This window comes from Colossoma macropomum, unplaced genomic scaffold (genome assembly GCF_904425465.1).
Source record: "Colossoma macropomum unplaced genomic scaffold, Colossoma_macropomum, whole genome shotgun sequence".
Taxonomy (NCBI): domain Eukaryota; kingdom Metazoa; phylum Chordata; class Actinopteri; order Characiformes; family Serrasalmidae; genus Colossoma; species Colossoma macropomum.
In genome coordinates, this window is record NW_023494792.1 from 49,112,646 (window position 1) to 49,140,080 (window position 27,435).

Below are 27,435 nucleotides of genomic sequence, written 5' to 3' on the forward strand. Positions count from 1 at the left end.
CTATACCAATATCTTACCAATTACTGGATCGGTGCGTTTTTAATAGTCAGGCCTAGAAATTCCATATCAGTTCCACACCTGCTCTTTGTTTGGCAGGCATCCTTGATGTTTCAGCAGCCTGTAAGAAATCCAGTCTACCAGCCAGCATGGAGCCGGAAGGAATGGAGGCCGTAGCACATAAGATTCCTCATTCAGAATGTACCGGAAGAGTGTGATTGTTTGCAAAATATAACTTACACAGTCTCCCCCCTTACCTCGAATTTAGTTGATCAGCCGAGATGTTTGGTGTCTGAAGTTTGCTTCTTTGGTTTTGCACTGGAGCTACAAGGCTAATGTGGCTAATAAGTAGTGGAAGCTACTTATACAAAAATATGCACTCAATTCAAGCCTCAGGATGGCTGCTACTACTGTTTTTATCTATGTGACCTACTTCTATGCATTTTTGTAGATAACACTATGTCGTACAGTGTCAATCTAAACCGCAGAAGAAAGTCTGTTTGATATTACTCAAAGAAATGGTTCACTGAAAACACACTTTTCTCCATACTTCAAATGCAGTTGATTAGCCAAGACATGTTAGGTATCCAGAGTTTTCCTCTTCAGTTTTGCGGTGGAGCTACAAGGCTAAAATAGCGTAAAGGAACAGACGTCTAGGCCAGCCAGAATCTTTTTCGGCATATACTTCTATTATTAGCCTTGTAGCTCCAGTGCAAAACTTAAGAAGCAAACATGAGACACCAAACATGCCTGGGCTGATTTAAGGTAAGGAAGAAGCTGTGAAAAAATGGCTTTTCCAGTGAACCATTTCTTTAACAACGTATTAAAGTTGTTGTTATTGGTTTAAGGATAATGTTGTATGATGCTGTCTGGTGAGGTATAATCTTCCATTATTGTTTTTTGCTTGTGGTTAATTTAAAGTCCATTTTTGAATGTCCATTCATTAACTTTCACAGATTAGTCTGAATGCACATTCCTTAAAGCTTAATTAGTGCCATATCATTCCACTGTCTCCTCTCTGTTTGGAAGAGAAATGAAAGCATTTGGTTGGAGAAGTAACAGGTATGCAGTGGATCAAGCTCTTGGAGACAGAAGGAGAGTCGAGCTGATAGAAGTAGAGAGGGAGGCCACAAGGTGCGTGTGGCCAACTCCCTTTGTGTCGTCAGAAGCAACATTTTTCTATAATTGTAGCCAGTGTTTCACACGTGCCCCTGTTTCCATAATCATCTTTACTGGGTGAAGAGTTCTGTCTGCTCTACTCAATCACACCTCCATAGGAACCAGTTGTTATTTTGAGTGAGCATGTGTCGTTCTGAGTGCTGGGTTCCCTCCTCACACTGAGCCTGGTCGATAGAGCTGTCTCTCCCTCATTACAGGAAGTGCAATTACTGCCGGCACAAAACAGCACTTTTCATAGCCTCTAGAGAGCAAAACTGAGTGTGTGCATGTGTGTCTGTTTAAAGCAATAGTTTGCGAAAAAAAGAATCAGATTTAGACTTTTTCTCCTCTTAACCCAAATGTAGCCATGAGGCTAATGTAGCTTACAAGTAATGGAAAGTAGTATGTACAACAGTTAGCATTGTGAAAACTGCATACCAAATTAACCTCACAGTTTTCTCAAACGGCATTGAGTAGTCTCACATAGACATACTTTTTATGTAGTTTCTGACTTTGTATGAAATACTATTCTTTATTCATAAACACACAAAATTAGGTGAAGGGGACTCGCATTAATATAAGGTTAGACATGGACCATACCTCTGAATGCACTATTTTTCCTTAAGTCATGTCAATGATAAGTCAAAATGGCCAACATTTCAGCCTAGCTAGCTTTCATCAGGGCAAAAATGACCAGAAACATATTGCTACCTATAAATAACAGTAAATCAATAGAAATACAGACAAAATTCAGGCCTCAAGGTGTCTTTTTAGCTATATATGCATATTAGCTTTTTTCTTCATTTTTATGTCATTCAGTGTCTGAAACCACATGGGTAACTATATCTGACATTTGTAAACAGCTGGACAGCCAAAGTCCTTGTAGGAAAGTCTGTCCACTCTGTGGCCATCGTGGCATCGCCCCTGGGCAGTTATTTCCTCTCACTTTAAGAGCTTTCCCATTCATTTTTCAACCATTGAACTGTCTCCTCCTCCTTTATAATGTATCTGTTTACACATATGGGCTGCACAATGCTAATACTAATTGGTAAACCTTCCACTTGTTGGCTGCCTTGTAGCTCCACTGCAAATCTAAAGAAGCAAACCTCAGACACCTTGTATGTTTGACTACATTTGGGGTAAGATGAAAGTTCTCTAAATGCTCTTCTTTCTTTCCACATTTACACTTTAAGACAGAGATGTGTGTGTATTGTATGTATGTATGTTTATGTGCACTGTCTGTGAGGCCTGTACAGCCTGTAAAATGTCCACTCCCCAGCATGCATCACTGATGTATGACAACACTGGCACTTCATTACATCCATGGATCTTGGAAAGCTTTCCCACTCGGAAATCCCACCAATCTTTGTGTGTTCAGGGGCCGGGGGTCATGTTTGAGGTTGACGACACTCAGAGGAGAGTGATACAATGTGCAGGATTAAGGAGATTGTACAGGGAGTTTTTGTGGGCAGGAAGCTGAAAGGACACAGCAGAGCAGATTTACAATACTGATTAAAAGTTTATGGTCACTGCTTTGAATAGTGTAAAAGCAAATTGTTGCAGATAAACAGTTCTAATACGTTACACTAGCGCTGGTTTCAAGTTTCAGATGAGCCCAGAATGACGAACAGAGCGGTAGATGATTCCTAAAATGAGAATGCTGTAGAGAGAAAGAATGGACATTGAGAATGTAGTTACAATAAAATAAACACCCAGAATGCCTTGTATTAAAAACGTAGTGATCTGATCTCAAGGCAGATAAATTAACAATAAATTACTGTAAATAGATCATTCTAATATATTATTTATCATTTAACAATATCCTGAAATATTGAATTAAACATCTAAAATACCTTCTGCTGTCTAGTAGATAATATTTCATTTGACACTGTAATATTAAATGTAATAATAATTAAAGTAATATGACAAGTGAACTGTAGAGTAAATTAACATGATCTCATCTTCTTCAGTGTTGTGAAGGATGGGTTGTGCACTAGTTCAGCTTGTGCTCTGACAAAGAAAACACACTGACAATGCGCACTTACACCACTCCTCTCCTCGGGTCCTCTCTCTGTGTCCATCACTGCTCGACCAGAGAGCTGAACATTTGACAGTCAAATCACCCCATTCAGCACATCAGCAGAGAGCAGTGAGACAGGCAGAGAGAGAGAGAGAGAGAGAGAGAGTAGGAGAGAAAGGCAAATGAGATGAAACTGAATTGTAAGAGAGATGAGGGATTGCATTGAGATTGCGCATAGTTAACAGCATCTGCTGTGTATGTGTGAATGTGTGTATACGGCAGGACTGCATCTGATGGACTTCCATCAGCTGGGCAGGAGCTAAGGAGAAAGACAGGGAGAGAGAGAGAGAGAGAAAAAAAAAAAGAGAGAGAGAGTGAGTCAGTCTCAATGTGTTGCTGGGCTGGAATGGGAGCAGCGATGTGCAAACTTTCTGGCAAAATCACGCAGCAAGTCAAACACAAGTCCTCAGGTAGGATATAACGTAGGATATAATGTGTGTGAAATGTCATGGCTGCTCTCCGTTCATCGTTGTTTTCTCATACATTACTGAGTGCAACGGATGTGATATATACAGCAGTGTTCAGTATATACAGCAGTGTAAAAATGGCACAATGCTTTACCATTTCATGTCTTTCTTATGGTATGTTAGATATGTCAGTATAGTAGGGAGAGCGAGGCACAAACTAATGCATAATGTGTTTTTTTTGCTGAATAATTTAAAGGAAGCTTAACATTTTTTTTGTACAAGAACATCTATGCTACAAAAGAAAACATAAACTTTGTTTCCAGCACCTACTGTTTGTGAACAAATCAGCCAAAAGTGGAGTGATTGCAAATGTTACAACTAACCACATAGGTGAGGTTAATTTTAATCAGACTGAGGCACTAGCTGTGCCTATTGCTAAAAGTCTGCCAAATCAATGCAAGATGCAGTTAAGTCAGTACAGCTCTGTGTTGTTTAAACTAGACGTGGTTAACAGCCTAAATACATAAAAATATATACATCAAAATATAGAGGCTGTGTTGAACGTGGCAAATTTATTTTGACCACATTAAGAGAAGAGCTAATATCAGTGCAATAAAATTGAAATATATTTAATTCATGACATCTGTAATGCGTTTTGTAAAGAATCTTTGCATAAACAATTCCAAAAAAAATCACTGTTTAAAATTTAAAGGGCCACATGGACTTATTTCATTGTGTATATTGTGTGACGCTGAGTTTGTGAGTTTGGATTGTGCCTTCAACATGTGATGGTAGTATGAGGAAAGACAGATTGAGGGAGGGGGGAGATCTCTGAGTACTTGGGCTGGAGTCATGGGTGGTTTCTGTCTGTAGCTGGAAGGCCGGACCCCCCTTGTAATTGTGGTAGGGCTGTCATAGAACTGAGGAACATTGCAACTCGCAAGAACTTTGTCATGGGAAACGGAAGGTAAGGATGTGAATTTATAGGGATCGGATGGAGGAAGGGGCTCAGGCATGTTCCACCTCCCAAGCTTCCGTTGTTCGATAACTACATTTAAAACTAAACCCACCATCTAGAGGTTGTGCTTTAGCCTGGCTAGCTTTCACTGTGAGTTATTTACCTGCTTCAGTGCTATATTAATGCCACTTCGAAGGTGATCAAAGAAATACAGATTGAATGATGAATTATGTGACTTAAACAAACTGAACAAAGAAAGGTTTCATGGTACAAAAACATAACTCTCTTCAGGATGAATCTCTAGAAATGTCTGATTTCTGTCAAACAATATAAGATGACTAAAACCACATTCTACTTGTTTAACTACATTAAATATCCATGTTACATCTTAATGTTTTAGTTAGTAGTCCCTCTACAGGAGTGTAGAGTAGGCACTATCCCATTTTTTCTTTTCTGATAACAATCCAATCCACTGTTTTCTTTAAAAAACGCACAATGAGCTGTTTCTAGTTGGACCTCTTCACCTAAGATGATTGTCTAAACGTAGGCTGTCATGCTGAGACTACTCAAATACTCTACTAGCCCAGAGGAAGACATATACAGCTGTCAACATCATATCATACAATGTGAGAGTGTTATTTTGGTTTATATTTGTTACAGGATTAGGTCAAATTAATTCATTTTTTGTCCCACCAATATCCCATCCAAAATTTTCTGCTGATGTTGTTCTGATCCATCCGTCTCTACCTATAAGCTGTCTCTACAGTAGTGTGTATAGTGTTAAATGTGCACACAGTATTATTCTGTCTGCACATACATTTTGTACATTTCTATTTTTGTATGTAATATTGCTGTATGTCACTGTATACTGTATTAAGTTATAGTTATATTTGACTTCATGTGTGTGAGTGTGTTAGCTTACTGATTTCCTAAGCTCTTCTTAAGGAAACCCCATATATTTACTGCTTTAGCTAATCAGTCCTTCATTAAATTAAATCAGGTGTGCTGCTGATGAAATTTAACAAATCCAGTGGCTGGAGTGCACCAAAAAGTCAGGAAGCAAACCTGTGTTCTTCTAACCAACATATTAATAATGTAACTGGATATAGCTTTTATGTTTGTCTTGTGAGCTCTGCCAAGACAATTTCCTTGACCTCTTAACCAATAAAGCCAACCCTGATTCTGATTGAGAGCTGCTCTACGTCAGTGTTACTGAAGCCGTCTCAGTGTATCCAGTGTGCTGGGCTTTGTAAGCAGAGGACGACGCGTACCGCACCCTCCCCTCCTCTCTGTCTTACTGAATCCATCTGTTTCAGAGTGTTCAGAGTGGGTTGCTGGCCACCAGCCATCATGTAGGATATTAGAATACAAGGAGTATCAGACCTGACTTAACTCACGTCTGTGACTATCTTAGTACTACATACACAGGTAAAACTTTACTAGGGTGGTGCACAGTAGATGCTTTGTGGATGTTCAGTATACCTTTAAGTAACATTCAACTAAATATCTATTAAATGTAATTGAACTTGAAACTGAGTGTAGAGGATTGTATTAAATCTGTCCCTAACCCTATCCCTAACCCTAACCTCAAGGCAAAACCTACACCTACTCCTAAACTTAACCCTAACCATAATGTTATGGCCAGAGAGTTTGTTAATAATTTAAGTATCTGTAGATCATCTATAGAGGACCATCCAAATAAAGCGTGACACACAACAGCACTGGATAAAGTTTGAAAACTAGTTTTTCAATATTGATAACAATACTCATATCTTGACTTCAATACTGATTCCTGAACTCTTTTTTTTTCTCTTTTTTAAATGCAACGTAAAAACACGGCTTAAACACGTAGTTCTGCTAATAATCTGCTAATAAACAAACGCTTCCTGAATAAAACTGGTTGTGTTTGGCAGGAATACGCAAAAATGTGCAGGGCAAGGGGTCCTCCAGGACCAGGGTTGTGAGGTACCTGAAATGGTATTTATATTTATAAATATTTAATGGATGTAACGGATTACGGACTGATCAAGACGAGCTGATATTAATAACATAAAAGAGAAATGTAATTTAGACAGCCAATCAGCAGAGTAGATTCTGGGACAAGAATATTTATTGTCTCACTGATTAGGCCAACTACTAAAGTATTGAAATTTGCCTTGGAATTTTTCCACACTTGTAGTTAGGAGTGGGTGATATGGAGAAAATAATACTTACAGACATTTTCACAATACACAATACTTATAATTATGATATTTTGCCATAAAGACAAAATGCGCTAGAGATGTCACATTTACAAACTGTGAATACAATGATTATTACATTTCACATACTGCACTGCACTGACTCCAGTTAAACAGGACTAATTATCCATCCATCCATCCATCATCTAAACCGCTTATCCTTCTGGGTCGCGGTGGGGTGCTGGAGCCTATCCCAGCTGTACAGGACTAATTATGCTCTTTGTAATGAAACATGCACTTGGTCAGTGTTCTTTAAGTACTGATGAAAGTCCATGATATACTTAGAAATGCATAATATGTATCACAAAAACAATTATCACAATAACAATAAAATGTTATGTTGCCTCCCTTACTGGTAGTATCAACCAGATTTAGTTGATACCGTAAAAGTATTGAATTTAGGTACCCAGCCCTAGTACGCATAGCGTTAATTAGCCCATCTACGACAACGCATGTATGTGGGCAGCTACCTCAGTTTGTGAGGTATGTAAATATTTGCCTGCTTTCAATTCCTTTGTAAACCCTTTGTGTTTAAGTCTCTCTTGTAAGCATATTTGAAATTCTTTCGGTTCTGTAACTCCTTCATAATAAATGTATTTGTTGCTGCTGTAACACTTCAATGTTCAGGATTAATGAGAAGATCTATCCATATGAATGAGTGATGTGACCAAATCTCTGCCTCATGCTTGGTGTGATTCTCAAACGAACCTTTAAACACAAATGTAACATCTAGTGGGAATATAGATGTTGGTTGATGTTGGAAGTTTCTGAGGCCTCGTTGGGTCATCAGTGCAGTGTGTATTATCTTTGTCTTTGTTTGGCAGGTAAGTGTTCCTGAAAGTTACCTGTGCTTTCGTTGCAGTATTTACATATTATGCAAAGTGATGCTGTGGGTTCTCCCTGCCTGCTGTCCTTGATAACTCAACTGAAAGAGCTGTGAATGTGCTGAACAATCTTCAGTCTACACAAGCACTTTACATTAGAAAGTAATTTGGTTCTCTTCTCCTCTCTTCTCTTCTCTTCTCTTCTCTTCTCTTCTCTTCTCTTCTTTTCTCTTCTCTTCTCTTCTCTTCTCTCCTCTTCTTCTTCCATCTCATTCTCTTCTCTTCTCTTCTCTTCCTCTTTCATCTCATTCTCTTCTCTTCTTCTTTCATATCATTCTCTTCTATTGTTCTTCTTATTCTTTCATCTCATTCTCTTCTCTTCCTCTTTCATCTCATTCTCTTCTCTTCTCTTCTTCTTTCATATCATTCTCTTCTATTGTTCTTCTTATTCTTTCATCTCATTCTCTTATCTGTTTTTACTTTTATCCTCTTATTTCATTCTCTTCTCTCTTCTTCTCTGTTTTTCTTGTATACTCTTCCTTGTTCATCTGATTCTCTTCTCTTCTTTTCTGTTCTCTTCTCTTGTTCTTTCATCTCATTCTCTTATCTTCTCTTCTCTTCTTCAGGTTGTAAGTACACCTGTCATGCTCAGTGTCGTGACCGGGTCACCCTCGACTGCCATCCAAACAGCTCGCTCAGTCCGCTCAGCCAAGACCACCTCAACAACAACCAGTCTTCACACGGCGTGAGTCTGCTGCTTGTGAATGTGTGTGTTTATGTATTTGTGATATGTACCTAATGATAACACATTTGGTTTTAACTTCTATTAATTTCTTTAAGTGATTTCTTGGTAGTGTATAACACAGTCACCTTTAATTTTTACTGGTAATAACTAGCAGTGACCACAAGGGGGAGTAAAAGCTCACACAATTGCTGCAGCTTCTACAACAGGCATGTCAAACTGGGGACCTTCTGGGCCTTGCTAAATAGCTGATGAGCTGAATCAGGTGTGTTTAATGAGGCAGTGTGCTGAAGTCTGTAGTGTGTTGGCCCGCGAGGACTGGAGCCTCACACATGTGCTCTATAATATCAACACCCAGAATGTTTCTGTATGTTTCACTGTAATGAATGGTACATCCTAATTAATGTTGACTTCAAGTCACCACTGAATTATGGAATTATAGTGTTGGCATTATTTTAACTCTTATTAATAGAATTATGTTCACACTAATCTCGCAGAAGGTTTTTAACACTTTTCCCCACTATTAGGAGAGCTGAACATGCAGTAATGATTTTCCTTGAATGGGTGTGTATGGGCTGGGGCTCATCCCTGGACCTGACCATTGCAATTACTGGCCCTTCTAAAGCCTGCAGTTAACTGCTCTCTGTAATGTGTATGCGGTAACTGCTTCAGCTTAACCATGATAACCTGTTATTTAGTGCCATAGGAACGCACTCACGCACGTACACACTCTTGCTCCAATATATATTTTCACTTCCCAAATCTACAATAACAATGGGTATTTTTCAGAAGCAGGAAATTTCAGTTGGTTATGCAGGAAAAGGCCAGCTGGCTCCTCAAAAACACTTTCAAGCGAAATGAAAGGCCTGCAGTATTTACCACTTATAAGGCACTAGGCACTCATGTGACAAATACATAGATGGACTGTAGTGGATGGTGAGATTGGCCTGTGCGGAGAGTTTGTGTGTGTGTAACCCTGTCGGCTCACTGCCTGGTGTGGTATGTGTGGCATCCACGCTAAACCGGCTCTGCTTAGTGGGGTCTTAGTGTGGGAAAACCAAATAAATTTAAGTGTACCTTGTGGATATGTCTGGAATGGTCACTTGTAGGTGTAACTCTGCTTTCATTTCCTTTTCATTTTGATTCATTTAATTTCCTTTCAATTTGAATTTACTTGATTCAGGGGAATGCATCAAGTATTCAGGTATTCAAGGCAAAACTGGTAATAGATGAGAAGCTGACCAGGGGTCAGGTGCTTGGAAAAGAAATTTTAGTGAAAAATGTTAGTATTTTCTTTTCCTTACAAAGTTTCCACCTGATGTACTGCTGTTTGTTAGTTTGTTAGTGTCCGTGTAATACAGTGTTTAACACAGATAGAGAAGACACATTGGGTACATGTAGTTTTCAGTGTGTTGGTTTGTAATTTAGGGTTAAATATGGGTGGGGTCCACACATTCCCATCAGGACAGGGTGAGGTTTCAGCTGTGTGTGTCCTTCTAACTGTGGAACAGCCATGTTTGTGTTCGGGCTGCAAAATACTATACAGCAGTTATACTGCAATACACAGTTAGACTGGCCTGCATTACTTTAACAACACTTACTTCCACACTTTTGGTGAAACACCTTGAGCTGCATTTTTTATATGCTGTATAAATGAATTATTTTTAGTTCAAAAGTAAATGGAAACCAGCGTTTGCCCTATCATTATAAACTTAATACAAACGTCCTGGTGGACTGAGCCCTAACCTCTCTCCTTACATGCCCCAGAGACAGTAAAGACAAAAGATCTACACAGCAGCATAAAGTCACCATCAGAAGCAGTTCTTTGAGATGGAAGATCTGAGTGTCAAGCACAATCAGTGTTACAGTGAAGCCACACTCTATGATTAAAAAGCCAGTACTATAAATAGACATTTATTTTGGAAGACATTCTTTTCAGAGAGAGGATCCTTCTTGATGTTTTTTCCTGCTGTTTGATGTTGTAATTAAAGCTGTCAAAACATTCAGATTGTTGCTTTGATTGACTGTTTTCATCTCAAGGATTGAATGATGCAGAATTTTTGAAAAATCTATGGAATTCCCCTTTAAGTCTGGATTAATTAATTCAATGACTCTATGCTTCCTGAGTAGAGTGTGCTCAAAAAATGTCATACAAGCTCATTGTAGATCACCAAACCTCCTCCTGGAGATCTGTTTTCCTGGAGAGTTTAGTTCCAACCTGCATCTAACATGCTTTTCCTCCTTTACTTGACATTAATGCATCTGATCCAGGCACACCAGGACATCAGACGGTGGTCTTTAGCTGGCGCAGGTGTGGCAAATTGTGGTTGGAATTAGACTCCATGGCAAGGTAAATCTTCAGGACCAGGGTTGGTGACCGCTGCTGTCTTAAAATTGCATCAAAGGGAACTTTACATATTATTGTAAATGAAATGTTAACCAAATAAAAAACACACTTCCAGAGGGGAAACTTGCTCTTATTTAGTTTTAACTGTTCTTTCAAAGTAATTTGATGCATTCAGTAAGTGATACCTTGCAGTTACAAAGTTTTGATTTCTATAAATAACACTGAAACTAAAAATCAATATTGTTGTGTGACACCATACTAGTGCAGATTATGCACTGGAATCCAAGTCTGAGACCACATAAAATTTTTTATTTTAATCTGGAAATAAACAACAAAGTTTTAGAATCTTGAAAAAAAATAAAACAAGGAAAGGTTTATGACAAGAGAATGAAGAAGAAATTCACTATTTTTATGTCAAATTTGTGAAATTGACCAGGTTAAGGCCTTAAAACATGCATCAGCCTTAAGTCCTTGTGGGCCAAACACTGCAGACTTCAGCAATGCCTAATTAAACACGCCTGATTCGGCTCTTCAGCTAATTAGCTAGCAAGGCCCTCATGAACTGAATTCAGAGCATTAGAAGAGGGTAAACACTAATCTCTGCAGCACTTTGGCCCGGAAGGTCTCCAGTTTGACACTCCTGTCTTAAAAGGTCAGTTTTTTAGTCTTATTCCTTCCACTGAAGCACGTGTTCAGACAACTCTCAGGTGGATTTGATCTGCTCGTCAGAGGCTTTTGCACAAACTTACGGATTCCATGCCAGCTTGAGTGCATGCTGTCATTAATTAAAGGGAGATAGCAAACAGTACGAAATTCTGAAATTCATGTAAGCATTTAAACACTTTCTACTTTTCACTAAAATTGTTATGCTAATCATTTAATTTGCAATGAAAAACTTTATTAATTAGATATATTAGATGTAGTTTGCATGTTCTTCCCTCTGGTTTCCTCCCACAGTCCAAAGACATGCAGTCAGGCCAATTGGACTTGCTAAATTGCCCCTAGGTGTGATTGTGTGTGTGAATGCATATGTCTGTCTGTCTGCCCTGCGATGGCCTGGTGACCTGTCTAGGGTGTTTCCTGCCTTCTGCCCAATGACTGCTGGAATAGGCTCTGTTTTCCCCCCACGACCCAGAAGGATAAGTGGCTTAGAAAATATATTATGTAAACTAGAAAGAATGCAGAACAGGAGCATTCTCTCAGACTTTTGGAGAAAGACAGAGGTGTAAATTTGATTCAGAGGAGAGGAAGAAGCAGACAGATGCAGGAAAGAGAGAGTTTCCCTTCAGGAAACAGCCACAGGATGCCTGTGGCACAGCACAGCCTGGTACTCATATATACGGTGTCACAAACTTTCCAGGTGGTCTGTGACAAGCCATAAAAAATCTGAATCTAATTACAGTGCATTACATTACTGCATGGCTGTAAATAGTCGAAGGCAGAAAGCTAGAAATGAAAAACAAATGCTTAACTGTAAAAGTCAAATTTATTAATTCTTAATAAATGCTGAAGTCAGCGCTGTTTGTTACCATGTTAAGACCTTAAACAGCTCCTCTGTGGCTTTGTGTTTGCAAAGAAAGGCAAGTGTAGTTTCATGCTGCTGAGAGTTTCATCTTCGTGTGGAAGTGCTGTTAGCTTTTTGGCAGGCGGGCTGGGAAAGGTTTAGGCAGGGATTGTGCTCCAGACTCTAGGAGGCCCTGTGTAAACCTGACCACACCAACCACACGGCTGTATGGCTCCCAAACAGACAGAAGACGCACAGACCAGGCTTCATATTGTGTAACTGTGTGTGTCTCCATCTAAATTAGTTTCCTCTGTGGCAGTCTGTCCTAAAGTTTCACCTCATCTAAAATCTCACAGAATCTGATACACAAACAAACTGGCAAATTAAGACCAGATTATATGACATGCCAAAATAAAGTCTTTTATATAAGTTTGCAGTTTGTTTGGTTCAAATAGATAGAAAGTAAATATATTTTAGCCTCAAAGGTTTAAGTAGTTTACCTGGTTCTCTGAGCTATATGAAGCAAATAAAGATGATTCAAGAGCCAAATAGAGGGAATATGTGTTAAAGCCTTTTTAATGTTGAATATCCATTGTATTGGAAGTGATTTTTGCGTTGTTAGGATGTATAATAAAGCAGCAAACTACAAGAGGTCATTTATTACAGTAATTTTAGGGTAAAATGGTGATAAATTACATTAAGATCAATTACAATAACAACATCAAACTTCAGTGCATACGTAAATGTATTATTAAAGGGGAACTGGACTGAATTTTTGCATAATTTAATTGAGATGTAAACAAACTCACTGCAGAGAAAAGTTCTGGATCACAGTTTTTCACAGAGGTGGTGATGGGAACCAAACTTTGTAAAGCCTCTAAAAGCTACCTTACAGAATTTTGCTGTACAAAATATGTTGCTTGACATCTGAGACATTGTTTTATTGCATTCTTCATGTTAGATTTTGGCCTAAAAAGTATTTTACAAATATATCGAAGGTGGAGACGAACATACAGGGTGTCGTAAGGAAAAGTAGTACTCAAAGAAAACTTACTACTGTAATCAGTACTACATACAAAACTCCTAACACTTAACATGACTTAACATCCCACCTCTGTAACATGATTAAACTGTAAGTTGCACTGGACAAGAGCTTCTGCCAAATGCTATAAATGTAAAAAAATTGTAAACACTTATATACAGGAATTTGTTTCACCACAGTAATGAGTTAACCAGATACTCAGTAGGTAGTGCTGTTTCGGACTTGCATGTGCTAAGGCATAACAGGTATCAGTCTTACACTACAGTGTGTTTTGTATGTGTGTTTTGGGAATATTTTAATAGTGCATGTGCGTGCAGAGAGATATTTTAGTCTTTACTTTGTCTTTATTTAGTGGCTGATTTAGTTAGACTGATTTTATTTGGCTCTGGTCATTATTAGATCTGGAGGTCATCACAGAGATGTTTTTTTTTTTTTCCCACTGTTGCTGACCAGCACACGCGTGATTGATATGCACAAAAGTGTTGCTGTAATATTTTTAGAAGAAATTTACCATTATTGGGAGAAGCATGGAACATTATTTGGCCTGAATGTGAGTGGCATTGCTCTTTCAGTCAGGCTTAATAAACTGTCCTGTGACACAGTCTGGCAATCCATGGGTTCTAAAATTCAGTCAGCTTTTATTATGTAGCAGGTTTATGGTCAAGCTGCCAAACATAGATTCGCTTACCTTTTTTCCGGTGTTTAGTTCTGAATATTACATAATAGTTTTGTAGTAAAACTCACTTTCACTGTGGTGTTTCACTCTTGCTTATTAGCATGTAATTGTGTTGATGTATCTTGTTCATGTGGAATGACGCAAACATTTGAATCTAGTCAATTCAGTGCTTCCTTGTATTTTCAGTGCTAGGGCCTGTTTGATTCTATATGCTCCCTGGTTTGTTCAGTTTGTTCAGTTTTGGGAAAGTTAAACACTGGGAAGAAGTTTCATGTTTCGATAAGGAATGCTAACATTATACAGTGATTAGACATCACTTACTACTGCCATGGAAATCTTGAAAGCACCCTTCATTCATATGTTAGTAATATGTTCCCAGATGTAGACTAGAGTCAGGTTGTCTGTCTGTCCTCAAGCCTAATCCCGCCTCTTTGTCTTCTCTTCATCCATTTAACTAGGTCAGAATTATCCACAGCAGGGTGCTATGTTGTAAGCACTTCATCTAACTTTCACACGCACTGCTGTCCTTCAGCAGGTACTGTTGGCTTGATTACGCAGCTCAGTACAGTCAGTGCAACAGAGCTAAAACAAACCTCGGCCAGTGCTGCAGCTAGCTGCTCACAAAGCAGGTTGAGCTTTTTTTTAATTTTACCCATCTTTCTCCCCAATTTTATCATGTCCACTCCACCTGTTTGCTGCTAGGCCAGGGGTTCCCAAACTTTTTCATGGCAGGACCACATGTACGCATAGTGTTTGCCCTATGGTAGACCATGAACAAAAAAGGAAGTAAGCATAGGCCTACATTAATGAGGTTGTGGGATAGAAAAATAATAAAATAATAACACTTGTTTGTTCTGAATATAGATGTAAACCATTCAGCTCTCTACCATCAGCACATCCCTCTAATTGCCGTTCACTTTGCACTCAATAACTGCATTTTAAATGTGCGTGACTGTGCACACGGTGCGCAGCCGCTTAAACTCATAAAACAGGAGGTTATGACCTACAGTTTGAAAAACACTGTGCAAGGTTTTTCAGTATTACACAACAGGGGTGTAGCTGGAACTTTTAGAATAGGCTGGCCAGGTAACACCCAGAGATTCTATTGAGGTGACATGCTGCTTATAAATAAAAAATAATAATAATAATAATAATAATGAAGTATTATTAAAAATAAAATATGTATAAAAATGGCATAAAATTGGTGCAGCCTTTTCTCTCTATAGAAATAAATCTCTCTGTATTTTTCATGTGAATAAAATATTTTATCAGTTCAACTACTGCCGAAAGTAAACAAAACTGTTAACGTAGTTTAGTCATTCATGAAGTAATTATGCATTAGAATCAAGTAAATTCAATTCGTCACTTTTTCACTGCACAACATTAAGAAAAACATTTCATATAGACAGACCATAGAAGTTATTGATTTAGGTTGCGTTCACTACAAGTTATACATGAGTCTAATGATTAGAAAGCAGACAGCACTGTATAAGGTGACCTACAACACATGCATATATTCAGTTGTAAAAAGTAATTATTTGGCATGATAGATGATTGTAGCAGACTAGTTTTTGATAGTTAACATAACTTACTATCAAATAGCCTACTTCATAATATAGCTCACAGAGCAGCGCTGCTGACCTAGTGCACATTCACTCATTTGCTGAGTAAATTAGCCTATCACAGCAAGATAAGCTAATTATTAAATGCGGTCTCATGATACTCTCTTAACTGGTAACTACACTGGTGGCAGATTTTCACCTTAAAGCATAACTGATGCTTTATTGATGATGGCTGACTGGTGATGGTTGACTGTCTCACTCTATGTAACTTTAGTGGCCAGAAGGGTGGCCATGCTTCATTCTAGGTTGGCACTGGCCACTTCTTAGCTACGCCTCTGTCACAAATTAGGAGGGTGAAGGTTAGCATATGCTTCCTTCGAGCACCACCACATATTTTCAAACTACTGCTAATGCAGTCACTGGGCAGCTCAATATGCTTGGAGGAGAACACTAACCTCCTATTCTGCATGATATGTATCATGATATTTAGTTTTCTTGAGGTTGGAGTGGACAAAAATGAGCACATGCATTTGCACAAATTAACATTTAGTAGAAACACCAAGAAAAATCACAACAATTGATCAAATATATGAAATAATAAGACACTATAAAATGAGCTGGCATCAAATCATGTTACTATGCCGTTTATGTAGTTACTACACTAGTTGTTTTTGCTTACAAACTCTATCTGGACTAAAGAAGTACTGATACCCATGATATACTCAGAAAAGTACATTGTAACATAATTTATTACTATGGCACTCTATTAGTACCATATCGTAATATTGCCCACTTTTACTCTTAGCTCTTTCCTCCATTGTTATGTCACATGTTGACTTGGCATCACAATAGGTGAAAGAACACACAGCAGTGGTTTTAAAGTCCCAGGGTCCTGAGAAAGGGCTTTTTGGACAAACAGAGCAGAAGGGGAGTTTTTTACACTAGAACCACAGAATCCTACTATGCTGGAACTGACTGACAGGCACATTAGCTGACTGCTGCTGTAGATCCTCCTTGATCAAACTAATGAAATGCCTTTCCATGGAAATTTAAGTTTAACCGTGCCATGTGTGAATAAGTGAGTGCTGTTTAATTGCTACCAGCCTTGGCCACAATCTGAAAGCCTGAATTAAACTCAGCTGTATCCACTCCAGAATTGGAAAGTTCAGCATTGTTTCTTCAGTGGTTTGACTTGGAAAGTGTTACCCTGTGCCCCTAAATCTCTTGCTGTAATAACATCCCTTTTCCTAAGAACTGTGAAGTGGTGCAGTTTATGATGGCTCACCTCACTTTCAGATCCTCATACTAATACAGTAAGATGAGTCACATGGTTGGGACGTAACGGAATACAAGTATTGATAATAAGTATTCAGAATACATAAATTTAGTATCTGTATTCAGTCCGAGTTACATATTCAGTATTCAGAATGTAGTTACTTTTTACATTTTCAAAAAAAAATACTTCTGGAATACCTACTCAATAAATTACAAAAAAAATGCAATCTTCAAAAGAATCACCATCAGTTCGTGTTTAGTAAGTATTTCAATATCAGCAATGTAGCCAATATGTTTGTTAGACAGACTCTTAAGAGGACCTCAATTAATGGCTTCTTTACAAACCAGTTCCTGCTAAAGCCTCAATAGACTGATAAATCAATATCAATCCTTAATCTCAGTGTTACTAAACTCTTTTGAGGGATGTTTAAACTAATAATCTCCTCAGTAGTGGATATGTTTGATACATGAGTGATAAGTTAGCATCCGTGTGGTACTGGACTGGGGACTGTGGGAGCAGCAGTGGACGAAGCAGGTGGTAAAAAAACAAAAAAATGAGAATTTTCAGAACTTCATTTTAATTATAAGCAATTTTTTCATGTAATGTGTTAACAGAAGAATGACACCATGAAAACTAGTAAGAGTAAACAGTGTGATCTAAAATAAAAAAGATTTTTCACATGTACCTTACCAAGATGTATAAATGTATTCTCCATGTATTCTAAATGCATTCTGTATGTCACTGCTGACGGAACAAAACCTTGTATCTCCAAAATGACAACTTTACAGGAGATGGAAAACATTAAATATAAGTCAGTGGAACCAGACTTTTTTCGAAGTAATTCTGGTCTATTTATCATGAAATTTACATACAATGTAAAGGCCAACATGAATTTTTAAATTATGTCAAACTGAAACATGACGAAAATGGAGATATGAGGTTGCCATGTGTGACTCAGTAATAATTAAACAACAGAACATGCGAGGGAGTTTAGCAAATAGCGAATAACATTAAGGCTGTGATTTGGCTGCGGACAATCATTACATAGAGCTTAGAGGTATTGGATCCCCTCCTCCTTGTATATTTCCACATATAAGTTTTAACAACCCATTCCCGTATGGAAATGTAAGCTGTAGTTTTACAAAATTGACACACAGTATTGGAAAACACGTTAATCTGTTGCAGTTAAAATAACCATGACTATTTATTGATATGTAATAATCGTAAAATAACATAAGTGTTACTGATATCCAAGGGTATTATAAAGTGTAAGATTTTATTAAGTAAGTGTGGCTGCTTAGCCAATGATTCCGGTAGGGCTACATATACAGCTTATCCAACAGCATCTTTTGCTTGAGTGGAGGACTTAGGAAGTAGTATTATCATGATTTGTTTTTGCAAAATTTATGCAAAGAATGTAATATTTCCAATAGCAGTAGCTTTTTTTTAAAAGGCTTATGAGTATGGAAGTGCATACTTTCAGGTCAGATTTGTAATCCAGTCCATCATTATCTTAAATCTGTATCCTTCCCCTCCTGGCAAAATCAAATCAAGGAAGTATTGTATATTTAATCTGTAGAGTTTGAGTGAACCCTCGTGTTTACAGAAGCCACCTTAAATCCAGCTGCATTGGCAAGAAATCTCTCACTGTTTATTTTTTAAGACCAGAATTCAAGATGAAGAACGCGTTTGCTTCCTCCACGTGCGGACCGTGTGGGCTTCGGAGCATCACACAGGCATCTAAATGTGTCTACAGTGCCACTGATTACGGAGTGTAGTTGGACAGACAGGTTGTTTTCAAAGGCTACAAAAGCCCACTGATCCTGTGTGTATTCATCACAAGGCAAGACGGAACGTGTCCTGAACTCCATTTGCTATTGTGTTAACAGCAGCTGTGGTTTAGTTACCTTGTATTTAGTCTTCGGTGTCTGTCTGGGTCTGTGGGGTTTGGCTGTAGGAGCTGTGATTTCCATCTCAAGAGACTTCCAGCTCCGAATACACTGAGCTCGGTGTGTTTGTGTGTTTATCCTTGGTGAAGCGTTGATGGGGGCTTGGCTCCTGGTAGCTTAGGTCACCGTCTCAGACAATAATTTTATGAATACATCTTTCATAATGAATGAGGGCCACCTGAAGAGGTTTGAAAAAGTTTTGAGAAGATAAGAAGAGAACAGGAACATTGAGAGTGGGTTCAAATAAAGGTTCAAGCTCTCAGCAGATTCAGTCATAGGCAAAATGTTATTTGTCTTATAAGGCATTGTCTTATAATTCTACTATTTTGAAGAATGTCTGAGTGATTAAACTATTAAGATGTAAGGAAAGTCATTCAGAGTGGTTTAATGGGAAATGCTCCATTCTAGAGAAACTTAACAAGTAATTGTTCGCAGTGGTGGTTAAGGCGAACCAGACGTCTCACAGGGGCTGTTACATTAAATAGTTATGAATACACTGCATGATGCCAGACATTGTTTCACAATAGTTTTGGCCTGAAAACTACAGGTTATTTTAAGACAAAATAGTCCCCACTACCACTATGAAGAAATCTTGAGTTGGTAAGTTACCCTATAATGCACCATTTCACACTGAACCTCTGTGAACTCAACAATTTAATTATGCAGAAATTTTGAAATATTGGTGAAATTTCCCTATAATTGTATATGCGTATTATTATTCCTAGACCAAGACGCTCTTGTTTCTTTCTCAAACATCTTTTGTTAAAGGTGATGTTTATTAACATCACACACACAGGCTCAAAAAGAAGGTCCAGCTCGATGTTCAGGTCACAGATGAAAAATCAACATTATACTGATGAAGATGTGATGACAGTAGTAGATAATTCACTTATATCCTCAAAGTCCTTCACCAAGTTCTCTTTGAATTCTCTTTAAATGTGTTCGCAATCATCATACTCATCCCTTTTGGGGAAGGAGTCCAAAGCACAACCAACACTGCAAAGTGTTCTTCTGCACGTTGCTTGCAATTACACATTTTCACCAGAGAGGTTTCCAAATCCCAAAACTTACATAATGCAGCTTTAACAACAGTTTGCACATGGCTATGTTTTTATCATGAATAGTAGCAGAATGTGGTGAGACTGAGACATTTGTCTGAGAGTATCAGTTCAACAGGACTACCAGCATTAGCTACTAATGTTAGTAAGTAAATAAACATAGCATAACATAGGAAGCAAGATGGCTAATAAGCCAATTTGGCCACTTTAATAGATGCATACAATGAACAAGAAGAGACAATTCAATCATTAATTGCAATTATTCATATGACAATTATCATCTGAAATTTCATTATAATGACAGCCCTAAGTGAGTTGTGAACTTCGAATAGATTTGCTTGTGTAAGAAGAAAGGTGTACTTTTTTTTAGAATTATTCCTTAAATGCCTATTAACAGACTCATATATGCTCCTCCTTTGCCTCTACACTGAAAAGTCCTGCCTCTGTTGTAAGTATTGCTGAGCTGTGTTTAGTAGTCTCTGTTGTCTTTTTCCTCTTTTTTTTCCACCTGTCTGTTTTTTGGATTTTAGTCATGGATTCACCTCTACTCTGCCTGTGTTTTCACTCTGTCTGCCTGTCTAGACTATCTTTCCTGGAAGTGCAGTAATAAAACATCTACATTAGGTTATTCCTGGAGTTACTGACAATAGGGAGATGTGGGATATAGCAGCATGATAATATGAAACTTTCCTCTGGACTATTGAATATTGTGTATTTTTTATGCTACTCAGTCATTACTGGGCCTTGAGGTTATTGTATTCTGTTTCCACTGCTGACTGCCTGTAAATGAACACTAGCTATCAGTGCCTGGAGAAAAAGGGCAGAAGAAAGGTGGATATTACTCATCTTAGATGACTTGCTTTCAGGAGATCGATATTATTTTCTATTGTATTAGAAGTTCTATACCTGAGGGGTGATATACAGTATCAAGCAAGCGTCTTGGTGAGACAAGAGAATAGATTTGTCACAATGTCAGAATTTTGACTTTGACTTTAAAACCAAGTGTAATATTATAATACTCAATACCAAAATATTATGGCAAGAAATTATAAACAGTCCATCATCTGATCACCCAGTGTTTTTTGGATTAACCTCTTAAAATCCCAGGCTTATTGCATATTAAGGCTTATTGTTCAGTAACTACAGGGACTAGAATATATATAAAATATTCCAATTGTTGCAAGTATCTCCGATTTTCAAATTCATTCTGTTTTTAACACAAAACTCTTCAAATGTTCAATGAATAAAGTAAATAACTAAATAATTTAGACGTGGCCTCATTCAGCAGGTAAATAACATAAATAGCTTTATAGCATCAAAATGACAACTGAAAAGAATAAAATAGAATTCTAAATAGATAGGGTTCTTTGGGTGTTTATGGTTCTTTATAGAACCATTTTCTTTACTAAGGAACCCTTGAAGAACCATCATTTTTAAGAGTGTACTGTACCAGGTATTTGTACATTTACATATATCTGCCTGTTCAGCCTACAGCAGTTTAGTCCTGCCCATTTACATGAAAGTTTAAAGTTTCAGTCCTGACTGCCCTTTGAAAGCACAATACAGGACAGCCAGTCAGAACCGAGGTCATTTAACAGGCACAGTAACAAAAACAGCCTAGTTATAAAGAGTAGTTGGAAAACGGTCATGTAAAAATGAATTATGACTCTTCTTGTTACATAAACATTAGCAGTGGACAGGGGAAAAAATAAAATACAAGAAAAATGTATGTTATGGGCTCTTTAATCATTTTGGTTCATGAATGTTGAAGTCTCTCTCACCCAGTTCAGAATGGTTTAATGTTCTCTGTGCCACAGCTCGGCCTCTGCGAAGATCCTGTTCTGAGATCTGAAGGGACATTTGCAGAGCAGTGTGCGCTGACCAGTCTTTGGGGTTTCTTTGTCGTGCTGTATTGATTTGATTTAATAAGATATTCCACATACTCTCCTGTAAATGCCAAAGCTTAGACAGTCACAGAGGGTAGTAGCATTACACACACTCCCCCCCCAAGCAAAGGAATGTGGGTAATGTGTAACGGAGGCCATGGCCCCCAGCCAGGAAGGCCAGTATCTACAGGTCACTCAGCTCTCTCTCTCTCATTTTCTCTTACACTAAGTCTTTCTCTCTCTCTCTGACACACACACACATACACACTCTTTGAAGGACTCTCAATCCCCATTGTTTTAGCTCAGCCGGTGGAATTGCTGGGAAGAGTTAGGGGATGGGTGAGACATCCTTTTCACATTACATCCACTTGGTATTTGAGTTTCCACTTTCCTTTCAGTGTTAAGCTTATTGTACTCAGAGGTGGGCGATATCGCAAAAATATCACATTGCAGTTCTTCATCATATACAAACCTGCTACCAACTTAAACTATTTAAACTAACACATGACATTTTGTAATATTTCAAATTTATTTTAGTACAATGTATTGTCCTATTTTCATATAAATGTTCCACAATACCGTGCAAAAATCAGAGACCACCATTCATTTATTTCATTTTCAGTCAAAACAGCCGTTAAGTACAAGTTATTAAATTTCAAGCATCAGGGGAAAAAAGCAAAAAAACATTTTCAACCGAAAATTTAACAGAAGCATCAGTGACTAAGTATAATATCAGATGTTTAAGTATTTACAGTTTCTATTTTTTCAGAAAACTTGTTTTCAGTTTTTGAAAAAATCTGCAGGGATATTTTTCCATACCTCCAAAGTTCAGTCTTAGAAGTTGGTTGCTTTTTCTGCTTCTTACCATCCAAGTAATCCCAAACACATTCAGTGATGTTGATCTTTTGGCTGTTTTTTCACTATCACTTCTTTATGCTAGTGTATTATTTTATTTTTTTTCTAATCTGCTTAGAGGTATCTCCTGAAAAATGAAAAATTTGTACCTAATGGCCATTTTTTAATAATTAAACATATGGAGAGTGGTCTGTACACTGTATACCACTGTTCAAACATGTAGAATCACTTGTCATATTAATACTTCCTGTTACTTTATATACGGTATCAGTGTAGATCTTTTGTAAAATATAAATTAAACATCAAAAGGTATTTTCTAAGGATGTTCTATTCAATTATATTTTGGGAACAACAAAAAGACTGTCAAATAATATGCCGTAATTGTCTATATATAGTAATTTTTACTAGTTATCTGCCTAGAGATTTGATCATTTTTATTGAAGTACAATTTTTTTAGAATCATCTAGCTCTATTCTTCATTCAGGAAATGTTTAAATTTTTTTTATTTTTTTTCCTCTTCTACTAACTGTTTAAAACCTATGAATGTGAACTGTATTTTGTTTATTTTTTACAGCCAAATTGGTTTTATGTTTTTTTAAACATTTATTTCAAAATCTTGAATGTCATTTGAATGCCAGTAGTCCTGTCATTTTACAAATTAACAACGAAAGGAATCTGCACATATGCAATGGGACAGTGTGGGAGACCCCAGATAACCTGGGGGTCAGTATTTTGCAGAGTTTATGGGGTTTGTATGGTTTGGCTGTTCCTTCAGCTGCAAGGTTATTTTTAGGGCCTCTCCATGCTCTTTGGCTTTATAAAAAGCCCTGTCCTTCCACAAACCTCTTGAAAGCTGCTGTTTGTGGGGCATGGTTAGCTCTGTCCTTATCCACTGCAGATGTTGCCTACGTTTGACCCTGAAACTATGCTGCATTATGGTAAACATGCTTTCAGTAGACTTAGTGGGCTGCTGTGCTGTCGTACAGGTAATAAGAGACTCAAAAGCAAACCTGTGAAAGGACCACTGTGGAGAAACGTATGAAAAAGCCCTTAGGCAGTTGAAATTACTTTAGAACTGATACCTATACTCTACATCTTGAGTATGTAAAGTTATTATAAAAGCTATTCCTCACTGATGACACTAATTACTTTCATTTGTGTGGTTATGAAGCCCATTTAACTGACACTGCCAGCACTGGGAGGGCTCTTAGAGAATGTTTTACTTCTTCAATTTTGTTGTCCATTAGCGACCTTATGAAGTATGCCATAGCACTTTATTGTTACAGCAACTTTGTCCTTATATAATTCAGGAAAAAAGAGGCAAACATGTTCTTGAAATGATTATAAAGTGTGCCAGTAGTGGCTAACCCCAAAACTGAGTGGTTTACTCATGGAGCTGATTCAAAACCAGGCCTACAGACATCCAGAAAGCCACCATAAACAAAGTTTGTAATTTGTCATTGGCTGCAGGGTCAACAGCTTGCATATGGAAGCTCCCCTGCACACGACTCCAGAACCAGATGGGCCAGTGGTCAGCTTTGCCTTTGTTCTTTTGACCTGAAATGAGAGAAGGCTGTAAAACTGGTGCTGCATGCCCATTCCTCATTACTGCCACCATGGCTACAAAGCCTTGTCTAGGCATGTTACCTGACATCCCATGAACAGTTTATGGTGTTGCTTTCTGCAGATACACAGTTGGAACTATCAGCCTAAAAACCTGCAGGTGTTTGTTTTCTGTGTAACCTATTTACACAGCTACACATGCACACACGTGTGGCTATGAATTTAGCTCTTTGTAGGAACAAAATGTTCCCAGAATGGTGGAAATGTTTACACTGAGGGGGCATTTGGCTGATCTACAAAAGGTAAATTTTTTCCAAGAAAATAAAAAACAAACTTTAATTGGAAAAAGTAAGAGGTTATTTGTACAGTGGTGTTTACCTACCACTTAAATGAGGCACAATGCAGGGCAGACTATAGGAACAGAGCTCGCTTACACACGATAGTCTTAACAGCGCAGTAAAAACAGGTAAAGAAAGGCTGGGAAATGGTCATGTAAACATGAATTCTGACTGTTGGAGTACACAAATGTCTTAATCCCCTTCAGAAAAAAATGTAGGATATGAGCCCTTTAAAAATGTGTGCCCAATATGACTGCCTCATTGTAAGAGTCAGACTTAGGCTATTGATGGTGTACTGTATTTTGAGAAACTCTTTAGTGTGCTAGGCTGCGGTTTTGGACGCAGCCTTACAGTGTTGTGCTGTGTCTTCTTTTAGCTACTCAGTAAAAACACTTCGGAGTTGAGTGTGAGAAACCAGTTGGCTCTCAGTCTAAAAGGTGCTTATTGTTAAGAGGATCTGTGAGGATGTGAAGGTTAGCATGCTAGCCAGCTTTTGTGTGCGCGCGTGCGCCCGTGTCCGACGGTGGGTGTGTCTTACAGTATGAGTCTCCACCAGAGAGAGAGAGAAAGAGACAGAGAGGTGGCGGTGAGTTAGTGAAGTCCTGAAAATGAACCGGTAACGTAGTTTGAGACATTTGTAGGGCCTTAAAAGAGTCGTTTCATGTTTTGAATCCTTTACACAGACCGAAAATTGAGAGGAGAGGAGAGGAGAGGAGGGTTTTCCGGGCTTTTAAAGCCACGTTTCACGTTGTCGTTAAAATTAGCGTCAGTTAGTTAGTCGGGTGATCTTTGGCTCTACGGCGGTAGAACATTAACGTTATCTAGCACCGCGCTCCTCACTGGATTTCAGCTCCACCGTGGATCGAAACCCTCCTCTGAAGGACTTTTCTGTCGTTTTTTTTAATGTGGCACAGCTTGAAAATTGGAGTTTTCCCCCCTTCAAATGACGTGGACGAGCACCATGAGCAGTGGTTACAGTAGTCTGGAAGAAGATTCCGAGGAGTATTTTTTCACCGCTAGAACTTCCTTTTTCAAGAAACCTTCAGGGAAACTCACAGAGCAGAAGGTTTGCTAAACTATTTTCTCAGACTTTTTAAAGTTTGCTTACTTTATATCATTCTTTGGATTGGATTGTGTATCAGACTCAGCCCACGTTGTGCCCTTCAGGCGGTTTGCCAGGTTTACGTTACTGAAGCCAGAGTACACAGTGCTGTTAGCTGTCAGTGCTAGCAGGTAACTTACTGTACTTCGGGCTACTTCAGCATAAAACCTACCCTTTTTCTTCGATGGTGACATTGATGGTGATGTAAATACCGGTTAAAGTTAGTTACTTAGCTAACGTTAGCTCGTCACTCGAGGTGGTTCAAAACGTTTGCCTTTCTAACTCACCAGTGTGTAATTATTTCAGGCAGTGAACACAAACTGGTTGGTTACAGGAGGAGTTCCAGCTGAAGGTGACAGCCCCCTGCACAGATAGGGTCCACATAATATTCTCGATATCACTGAAGCACCTATCAGCAAAACTAACTTGTAAATTAATTAAATCCCTCCCATACTTTGCACGGACCTGTTGCAGATCTGTTGCACAGGGCCAAAGGCAGTAGGACACTTAGCTAATAGCCTGTGTCTGGCTGGTATTAATGTTGTTATTAAGATAATCTCACATGTGACACACTGTTGGAGCAGTGCTGCCTACAAACACATACATTTATAAAGTATAAGTTACTGTTGCCATTAAAGTCCATATCTAGAGTTATAAATTTCCTTATGGTCTTGGAGCTTGTCTGAGCACAAATTTGAAGAACTTTTTCAAATAAAATAAAATCATATAGCTAAAAAGTAACTTTCCTCTCTTTAATCATGCAATATGTCACATAGACCTACTGATTTTTAATGAAACAATAGAAAATCAGTGTTTGATGGTGAACAAAAGTGTGCAGAAATCACACATAAAAAATCAAGTGACTACTATTAGATGTTTATACAAGGTAACCTAAACAAAAAGACAGAACAAGTTATGTGGCATTTTTCCTTATCAGTCAGAGTTTAGTTGTTGGGCATGAATGCATTAATGAGTTCTTGGTAACATATGCACTTTTAATCTCATAAATACACGTCTGTCACAGCCTAATGCAGGCTGATTCAGCAGAGAATGTAACACTAAGAGGTGGAAAGGCATGATGTGTAAACAATTTAAAGTAATGAAGATGAAAATGCATGACCTGCATGAGGGAGTCATTCACCGGCCCGTGATCTTGTTAAGACTCGTTAGCCTTGTCTGCACATTTTGGATTTTGTGATAAAGTAGGTCGGTTTCTTCTCATCAATGCTGGTTTGTTCCAGAATGTGCATGATTTGCGTGGATCAAATACAGAAGTTTTTTTTTTTCCTCCCCTCCTCCCCTCTAACCCATTTTCTAGCTGGCTGACTTCAGCATTCCCTCCTCGAAGACAACTGTACTGCATTCATCAGGCGGATTTATGCTGCGCGCATGTCTCTATTGAGATTCTGTGGAGTGTCTGTCCTTCTGTAATTTGAATATGGCCTCCATACGGCGTTTTTCCACAGTTTGTGTGTGTGAAAGGAGAGCTGTGAGGATGTTGTAGGCCAGCAGGCATTCGCAATCTCACCCCCACACTTATCAGTCGCTCCTTTTGTGTGAGAAATGTCATGAAGTTAAAGTTCTCATGGAAAGCTCCTGCAATGGCAGAACTATATTACCATCTTTTTTTCTACAGATAGATTTGGCCATATTTTCTAATAGTTCAGTGTTAGAGTTGCACAATATAGTCAAAATACTACTAGTTTGAATATATTCCTGCATATTATGTTTAGGCCTGTCACGATCATTAATACAATTTTAGCTATTGATTAGTTGGCGTCTAAATAAATTCAGCTGATAATTGTAGTATCTTTTTGTTCATTGTATACAGCTATTAAAGTACAAGACTGAAGGGGCCAAATTGGCCTGAT

At 38.2% G+C, this 27,435-nt stretch overlaps 1 protein-coding gene across 2 annotated transcripts in view; it reads left to right on the forward strand.

Moving 5' to 3' along the window:
• Positions 1 to 3,578: 3,578 nt before the first annotated feature.
• Positions 3,579 to 27,435, forward strand: part of rassf3 (Ras association domain family member 3) — a 50,321-nt gene continuing 26,464 nt past the window's right edge. Inside the window, exons 1-2 of one of the 2 annotated variants that reach the window (XM_036577442.1) lie at positions 3,579 to 3,645; positions 8,291 to 8,409. In XM_036577442.1, coding sequence (XP_036433335.1) covers positions 3,582 to 3,645; positions 8,291 to 8,409 — 183 coding nt within the window. In that variant the 5' untranslated portion in view covers positions 3,579 to 3,581. Of the gene's footprint in view, positions 3,646 to 8,290; positions 8,410 to 24,982; positions 25,529 to 27,435 lie in introns of those variants that run through there. The other variant, XM_036577443.1, reaches the window with a different exon arrangement.